The following is a 9,033-nucleotide window of genomic DNA, read 5'->3' on the forward strand; positions in this document are numbered from 1 at the left end:
AATTACATTGCGTTTATTGCAATTGCAGCCGTGACGGGTATTATTACGGTCACGTGGGTATCGTAGGTGTGAAATAATTGTTTCAGACGATATTTTTTTGACTATATAACGGCTTCTATTTCGATAGTAACCGTATTTAAATCCGTACCAACAATAAGATGAAAAACTAACGTGAATAAATACAAATTCTAGGATGGCAGTAAAAACGTTAGATCTGCGGCTGCAAATAGATACTTTACTGTGGAGTTCACTGATCTTGCATTTTAACCATTAATCTAAAGATTAATCTAAATATTCTCTTCCTCAAACTTTGTTGAGCAGTGTGTATGCAAAAGAAAGCTCTTTCACCCCATGAATTCGATGGCGGAGAAAATGAAAAGGGAAATGGTGGTAGGGTGGTAATTTAATCCAAAATCGACGGATTTTAATTTGATTCGATTCTATAGGATCAATTTTTTTTAATTATTTGGGTTTGGGTCAAATTTTATATAAGGTAAGATCGGGTTCATATCGAGTTTGGACCAAATGTGAAAAACCTCCTACCCAATTTTAGAGTAATAGTGTATTTTTTCGTATAAATTTATGGAGGTTATAATACTTCTTCTTAGTAGCGGAACTTGATGATAAAGTTTGGGGGTTAACTTAAAACTTTAAAATATTTGTAAGTTTAAATTAAAATTTTCAAAAATTTTGAAGTGTTTATTTATTTTTTCCAAAAAATATTAGGGTCTAACTAAAATTTTTGATATTTTGAGAGGCTTAATAAGAATTTTTTTAATATTATGGGAAGGGATTTAATTAAGAACATTAAAAAAATTAAAGTTAAATATGAATTTTTGAAAAAATTTGGTGGACCAAATTAAATTGTTGAAAATTTAAAGGGTCTAAATATTAATTTTTTAAATTTTGGGAACCATGACCCCACTAGCTCTGCTTATGTTTCGCTACTACTTTTTCTTTTTATAAATTTTAATTAAATTCTTATTTTATATCAGATTAATTTAGATCAAATCGAATTTATACTCTAAATAATCAAATCTTTTTGGTAACACATACAATCAAGTTTGTTATTTTACTAGAAAAGAATCGAAGTCTTTCCGCTAACACATCCAATTCAACCCTCAAACATTTAAATAATAATACTCCCAAAGTAGATTAGTTAAAATATATTCAAACGTTTGAATGATAATATAAAATAGAGTAATTACACACAAATGGTTCATTATAAAACCTGAAGTGGTACCCTATAGTCGGGATTAGTTGTGTATTTTGCCCTATTTTATTTTTATTTTAATTATTGATTAAAATATTGATTGAGAGTTCGTTCCGTACTTTTTTTTTGTCCTCCTGACTCTAAAAGCTTTGCCTTGATTAATCCGAACCAACCGGGGTCGCAAACCTAATTTTGGTGGATGAGTCTCCCAGCGAGATTTTCTGCACACATAAGAACTCGAACTCGAGACATGCTTAAACGATATCAAACTACCTAATACTTGAACCAACCGTTGGTGGTTTCTATCCGTACTTTGAATATGAAACTAAATATGCAGAAATTGGACCGAAATTTGTTCATATCTAAAGTCAAATTGAATATTATTTGTTGGTACATGCCGACCTAATGTTGATAATATATATATATATGGCTACCATTTTCATTGTAGTTATCAATTAAATGAGAACAATGCATTCAAGAAACCATGCATACAAAGGATAAGATGCAATGACTTTGAAAATTTTACAGAGTTTAGAGGTGAAGATTTTAAAATCTTTCTTCATACACAATTTGATAAATGAAAACAATTAGTTGGCGACCTTCATTTTTGAATATTGCCAATATCCCATGACTTTTCTCTTCTCATTTGCTGCAAGCAATTTGCTGGCTTCACGTAACAAGCATATCCGTTCGACAACATAATAAAATGGTTTTTAGTTAACCTTATTTATATAGAGGTGAGTTATGAGATTGAAGAGTGTTGGTCTACAAAAGGCAACTCGTTCTTGCCTAACTTCTTGAAGCTCATTGATTATGCCTCTAAGTGTTAGGAAATAAACCGAGTACAAGTAATTTCTCTATAACCAGATTAGTGAGAATGCGAAATAAAAGCGGAAAAATAATACCCGAAATTGATAACGGAGTTCAGCCAATTTTGCTTACGTCTCCGGACTGCTGCAGATCCTTTACTAAGAGAGAAATTTTACAGGTGTTTACAAAACACTCACTACTCACAAGAAAGCTCTCTAGTATTGGGAGAAAGAAATGATTTTTGGGATGATTTTGAAGCTAAATGAGCTAGGGTATTTATAGTTGAAACTTAGGGACTAATTTTGTAAATACCCTAAAGTGCAAAGGACTAAAAAAATGCACTTTCCCATTTTTTTTCAAGGCAGCCGGCTGCTAATGAATTAGCAGCCCATGTGCCTTTATAATTTTCAACAATCTCCCACTTGAAGAATGATTTTAATCTGTCTTCACACCTCGATCGATGCAACAGCATTTCTGGTCTTGTTATTCTAGCATGCCAACTGAAGCTGAACACAACTTCAGTTTGTCCATGGTCACCGTCTTTGTCAACATATCTGCCGGATTTTGAGCTCCACTGATCTTTTCAAGTTTCAAAATCCCATCTTCCATAAGGGACCGGATAAAATGATATCTCAATTGTATGTGCTTCATCATGGAATGAAAAGACGGATTCTTTGCTAGATGAATAGCACTTTGACTGTCGCAGTACAAAACATTGTTTTCTTATTTCTTGCCTAACTCTTCCAAGAAACTTTGGAGCCACACCATCTCCTTGCTGGCTTCCGTAACAGCGACATATTCTGCTTCAGTTGTGGAGAGAGCAACTATCTTCTGTAGTTGAGAAACCCAACTCACTGCAGTTCCTCCTAGAGTATAGACATACCCTGTAGTGCTCCTTCTGATGTCAACATTTCCGGCTAAGTCAGCATCTACATAGCCTGTCAGTATTATATCTCCACCTTTGAAACAAAGTGCTTTGTCTGTGGTACCCCGCAGATATCTGAGGATCCATTTGACTGCTTCCCAGTGTACCTTGCCCGGATTATTCATGTACCTGCTAACAACTCCCACTGCATGAGCAATATCTGGTCTGGTACAAACCATGGCATACATCAGACTTCATGTGTGCACGTTCTTCCTCCGTCTTTGGTGATTGGTCTTTGGAGAGTCTGAAATGAACACCTAAAGGTGTACTTACTGGTTTAGCATCTTGCATGTTGAACCTGGAGAGTACTTTGTTGATGTTCTCAGCCTGTGATAACATCAAAGTCCCCGACTTTGTGTCTCTCTTGATCCTCATCCCAAGAATCTGCTTTGCAGCACCCAGATCCTTCATAGCAAACTGCTTCGACAATTTTTGCTTCAAGTTTATAATCTCTTGCATGTCTGAACCTGCAACGAGCATGTCATCAACGTACAACAATAAAATAATGAAGCTGTTGTCGAACCTCTTGATGTAGCAACAATGATATGCTTGACATCTGGTAAAACCAATGCTACCCATGAAGCTATCGAACTCCTTGTACCACTGTCTAGGAGCTTGTTTTAAACCATACAAGCTCTTCTTCAACCTGCATAACAGGTTTTTCTTGCTTGCCTCTATGAAACCTTCTGGCTGCCTCATATAGATTTCTTCCTCCAAATCACCATGAAGGAAAGCTGTCTTTACATCTAACTGCTCAAGATGTAAATTCTCTGCAGCTACAATTTTCAACACCAGTCTGATTGTAGACAGTTTTACGACTGGAGAGAAAATTTCATTGTAGTCAATACCTTCTTTTTGCTGAAAACCTTTGACTACCAATCTTGCTTTGTAGCGTTTGCTCCCATCGTGCTCTTCTTTGATCCTGTAAATCCACTTGTTATGGAGCTCTCTCTTGCCTGGTGGTAATTCAGCTAATTCCCACGTCTGATTTGACATAAACGAGTCCATATCATCTTTCATGGAAGACTCCCACTTGATTGAATCATCCACCTGCATCGCTTCATCATAGCACTCTGGTTCACCATTGTCAGTCAGCAACAAGTAGTGCAAAGAAGGTGAATACCGTTGGGTTGGTTTAGGAATTCTGGAGGAGCGTCTCAGTTCTGGTGTGCCTGGTTCTTCCTCTTGAACTGCTTCAGGACTGATCTGAACATCATTTCCAGAAATCTCCTCGAACTCAGCAAATTCCTTTATTTCAGCTTTGGTATTACTTGATTCTGCGGTTGACCTGTCTTTGTACATCACATTTTCATTGAAAATGACGTCTCTGCTTCTGATGATCTTTCGAATTTCGTAGTCCCAAAACCGGTAACCGAACTCATCACCACCGTAACCAACAAAGACGCATTTGTTGGACTTGGCATCAAGTTTACTTCTTTCAGCAGAGTTTATATGTACATAAGAAATACAACCAAACACTCTTAAGTGTGAAAGGTTTATTTCTTTCTTGCTCCAAACTTCCTCTGGTATTCTACCATCCAAAGGAACTGAGGGCCCACGGTTGATCAAGTAAGTTGCAGTGTTGATTGCTTCAGCCCATAGAAATTTGGGTAAGCCGGCATGTATCCTCATACTTCTGGCACGTTCATTCAGATTTCTGTTCATGCGCTCTGCTACACCATTATGTTGCGGTGTCTTGGGAACTGTTGTCTCCATCTTGATCCCATTGTTTGCTCAGAAATCTCTGAATCTACTGTCTCTGTACTCTCCTCCATTGTCAGACCTCAACTGCTTGACTTTCAAACCAGTCTCATTTTCCACCATGGCCTTCCATTTTCTGAAGGTATCAAAGACTTCTGATTTCTTCTTCAGAAAATAAACCCACACCTTCCTTGTTGAATCATCGATGAAGCTGACATAATATAGTGAGCCTACAAGAGATGGAACTGGGGATGGTCCCCATACATCAGTATGAATCAATTCTAACATTTCTGCCTTGGGTGTCTTGCCAATCTTTGCAAAACTGACTTTCTTTTGTTTGCCAAAGATGCAATCCTCGCATAGTCCGACATCTACATTCTTTAGATCCGGCAGCTTCCCTTTTGACAAAAGTGTCTTCATCCCTTTCTCGCTCATATGGCCAAGCCTTTGGTGCCATAGGTTTGATTTTCCATCAGCATCTGCTACTGCAATGATATTCTCTAAATTTGAGGTTACATAGAGAGTACCAGTCTTCTTACCACGAGCAATGACGAGTGCTCCTTTGGTAATCTTCCATTCACAGCCTGAAAAGGTTGTACTATATCCTTCTCCATCAAGCTGTCCAATAGAAATCAGATTTCTTTTGAGGCCAGGAATATGTCTCACTCCTGTCAGCTTCCAGGTAGTCTGGCTTGGCAGCTTTAGTCTGATATCTCATTTTTCGACGATCTTCAAGGTTTCATCATCAGCAAGATGAACCTTCCTAAAATCACCACTGACATAGTTCTCCATGATTTCTTGGCATGGGGTGGAGTGGAAAGATGCCCCTGAATCTAAGATGAACATGTCTCCTCTGTCACGTTGGTAGATTCCTGTGCACCAGTATTTTTCTTCGGTGCTCGACAATCTCTTTTGAAGTGACCCTTATTGCCGCAATTATAACAGGTAAAATCTTTATTTACTGTTCTTGATTTTCCCCGTCTGGATTTGGATCTGCCACAATTTGAATTTCTTTCTGAAGTTCTCCCTCTAGACTCCGTGTGCAAGGCTGAGGAGGTTGATGCTTCACCCGATTCTCTCCGTCGAATTTCTTCGCTCAGTACCAGATCCCGAACATCGTCGAATTTTAATTTGATGTTTCCCGACGAACTGCTAACTGCTGTAACAGTAGCATTCCAACTGTCTGGTAGAGATGATAAGAGAATTAAAGCTCGAACTTCATCATCGAATTCAATTTCCACTGAACTCAACTGGGTTGTGATTGTGTTGAGTTCATTTAGGTGTTGTGCCACCGATGCCCCTTCCGTCATCCACAAATTGAATAATCGCCTCATCAAATGAACTTTGTTTGAGGCTGATGGCTTCTCATACATACTGGAAAGAGCCGTCATAAGTCCCGCCGTGGTCTTTTCCTTTGCTATGTTGAAAGCAACATTGCGGGATAACGTCAGTCGGATAACTCCGAGGGCTTGTCTGTCGAGAAGAGCACAGTCTTCATTCTTCATGCCCTCTGGTTGCTTTCTTGAAAGAGGTTGATATAGATTTTTCTGGTACAGAAAATCTTCAATCTGCATCTTTCAAAAGCCAAAGTCCGCACCATCGAACTTTTCAATTTTCACCTTCCCTTCGTCTGCAGCCATCGCTCCCACTCGAATCAGGCTTCTTTGAATCGTTTTTGACAATTTCTGCGAACCGCCGTGTATTTGAACACCTCCGTCGACAAATTCGTATCGCCGACAAAATTTCACTATTCACGAAATTCACTATTCACGTGAATAGTAACCTCACAGAAAAATTGGCAAAATTCACAACCAAAAGCTCATGATACCAGTTGTTAGGAAATAAACCGAGTACAAGTAATTTCCCTGTAACCAGATTAGTGAGAATGTGAAATAAAAGCGGAAAAATAATACCCGAAATTGATAACGGAGTTCAGCCAATTTTGCTTACGTCTCCGGACTGCTGCAGATCTTTTACTAAGAGAAAAATTTTACAGGTGTGTACAAAACACTCACTACTCACAAGAAAGCTCTCTAGTATTGGGAGAAATAAATGATTTTTGGGATGATTTTGAAGCTAAATGAGCTAAGGTATTTATAGTTGAAACTTAGAGACTAATTTTATAAATACCCTAAAGTGCAAAGGACTAAAAAAATACACTTTCTCATTTTTTTTCAAGGTAGCCGGCTCCTAATGAATTAGCAGCCCATGTGCCTTTATAATTTTCAACACTAAGTTACCCACGTGCCACTAGCTCTATAAATACCTGGCCATCATTGAACATCAAGGCACGAATCAACAGAAGCAAGGCATAAAAAAAACAATGAAGGCTGCATTATTTTCAGCACTTGCTTTCCTTCTCTTCAGCTCAACAATAGTCGCTGATCAACCCAATGCAGTGCTCGACGTGTCAGGTCAAGAGCTCCTGACCGGCACCGATTACTACGTTTTACCGGTCATCCGCGGTAGAGGAGGCGGGCTCACTCTCGGCAGCGCCACCAACGCTGACCCCAACACCGGTTGCCCGCTCGTCGTCGTTCAAGAGCAGCTGGAAGTGTCGAGCGGTCTCCCACTATATTTTTCACCTGTGAACGTCGAGCAACAAGGCGGTATTGTACGTGTATCCACCGATTTCAACGTCATATTCAACGCTTCTTCGATTTGTGTCCAAAGCACTCTATGGGAACTTGCCTTCGACGAATCTTTACAGAAGTTCGTGGTGGCTACCGGCGGTGTTCCGGGCAACCCGGGGCCTGAAACTCTGAACAACTGGTTTAAGATCGAGAGATTTGAAGATGATTATAAGCTTGCTTTCTGCCCCGGGGTGTGCGATATCTGCAGACCTGTATGTGGGGACTTGGGTGTTTTTATTGATGATGATGGGGTTAGGCGCTTGGTGCTTGCCGATGAGCCATTGAAGGTTATGTTTAGGAGGGCTTGAAGTAGTCGTGCACATCGAGACCTTATTTCCCTTGGATTTACTACCCCACACCTTTTAGCTTTTCAATTTTATGTAATATTTATGTATATGATGCCAATAAGATCGCAATAATGTAAATCTTGGGAAGTACTATTATATGTAAAAAATATATAATTTGATTACATCTACATCTGCTGATAGATCTTGAAAGTAACCATAAATCTAAAAGTATTTAACATAAGACAAGCTGCCAACGAATCCAAACTTCGAAAGTTGTTAGAAGAGTTTCTTATATCATGCATCGATTTTATCTGAAATTGCCTGCGATCACGTGTTCAAATCATATCCTGACAACTGTCTAACAAATTCATTATTTTTCACGAGCTTGAACTGCAAAAGAATAATACCCAGGAGATCACGACAAGCGGACCAACAACAGTAGCTACTATATTATTTCATGACTAGAGCTTGACAAAGTCTCCATTATTACGTCTTTCATAGGGTTAATCACTGAAACTAAGCAAACCAAAAAGAAAAAAGCTAGTCTTTGTTCCAAAACAAACATCCCCATAAACTTTGAAACAGAAAAGGATAAAGCTTCACCTCTATTCGGATTTACCATGTTCGCTAAACGCACGCTTCGGAAAGCGGTTCAGCATCCCCACGTCCAAAAGAAACGAAATTTCTTGCTTTTAGTTTTAGTTTTAGAGTTCCCATTATTTTTGTTAGTAATCAACTAATCATCTTATGGGAGTTTCTTTGGTTTCAGCAAAATGTGCAGCGTGGGGATTTGAAACCAGAAGATTTGGATTTGCGAGTTGCTATCCACTATGGGATCCCTTCTACTTCATCAGTTCTTGCTTTTGATCCTATACAGCGCCTATTGGCTATTGGGACTTTGTGAGTTTCAAGCTTTAACTGCTAAGCATTATCAATTTGGTTTTTGTTCTTCCTTTTAGGATTAAGAAATCATATTGATCCTTTGAATGTGTTAGATAAGCATGTTTCAAATTTAAGATTATGTTCGATTGATCACTACGGTTATGCTTACTGTTGTGATCATTTGTTATTGTATCCTGGGAGATCGACTTCCAATGTTACTCAAACCACTGAGGAGAGGACGAATCTGTCTTCATACAAGCCTCAACAAAATTCCTCTTGTGTTTATCTAACTTCGCTCATCTGATTTCATGTCAAAATACGAGTAAACAGATCCATTTTTTTACTTTAATTCTTTATTTATTTTGTTTCATTCAATTATATAGTAATATTTATTATTATTATTATTATTATTATTATTATTTATTTTATGTATCGGATTAATCATTTTGTCTAACAATCTTAAGACATATTTTTTTATTCGAAACAAGATTCTTTGAATTTAACGAACGAAGTAACAAATATCAGAGATTATTTGTGAGTTCGAATCAATTTGTATGTTCCAAAAAAAAACAAATTGCATGT

The 9,033-nt window shown here is 38.1% G+C and overlaps 1 protein-coding gene across 1 annotated transcript; it reads left to right on the plus strand.

Moving 5' to 3' along the window:
- Positions 1-6,948: 6,948 nt before the first annotated feature.
- Positions 6,949-7,753, plus strand: LOC120142686 (kunitz trypsin inhibitor 5-like). The gene has a single exon (XM_039157208.1). It carries the CDS (start codon positions 6,973-6,975, stop codon positions 7,588-7,590), a length of 618 nt encoding a protein of 205 aa, XP_039013139.1. The 5' UTR covers positions 6,949-6,972; the 3' UTR covers positions 7,591-7,753.
- Positions 7,754-9,033: the final 1,280 nt, after the last annotated feature.

The sequence above is a fragment of the Hibiscus syriacus genome, unplaced genomic scaffold (genome assembly GCF_006381635.1).
Source record: "Hibiscus syriacus cultivar Baekdansim isolate YM2019G1 unplaced genomic scaffold, ASM638163v2 tig00110831_pilon, whole genome shotgun sequence".
Lineage (NCBI taxonomy): Eukaryota > Viridiplantae > Streptophyta > Magnoliopsida > Malvales > Malvaceae > Hibiscus > Hibiscus syriacus.

Coding starts and splice junctions, on each gene's coding strand:
- LOC120142686 (XM_039157208.1), top strand. CDS start 6,973: ATGAAGGCTGCATTATTTTCAGCACTTGCTTTCCTTCTCTTCAGCTCA.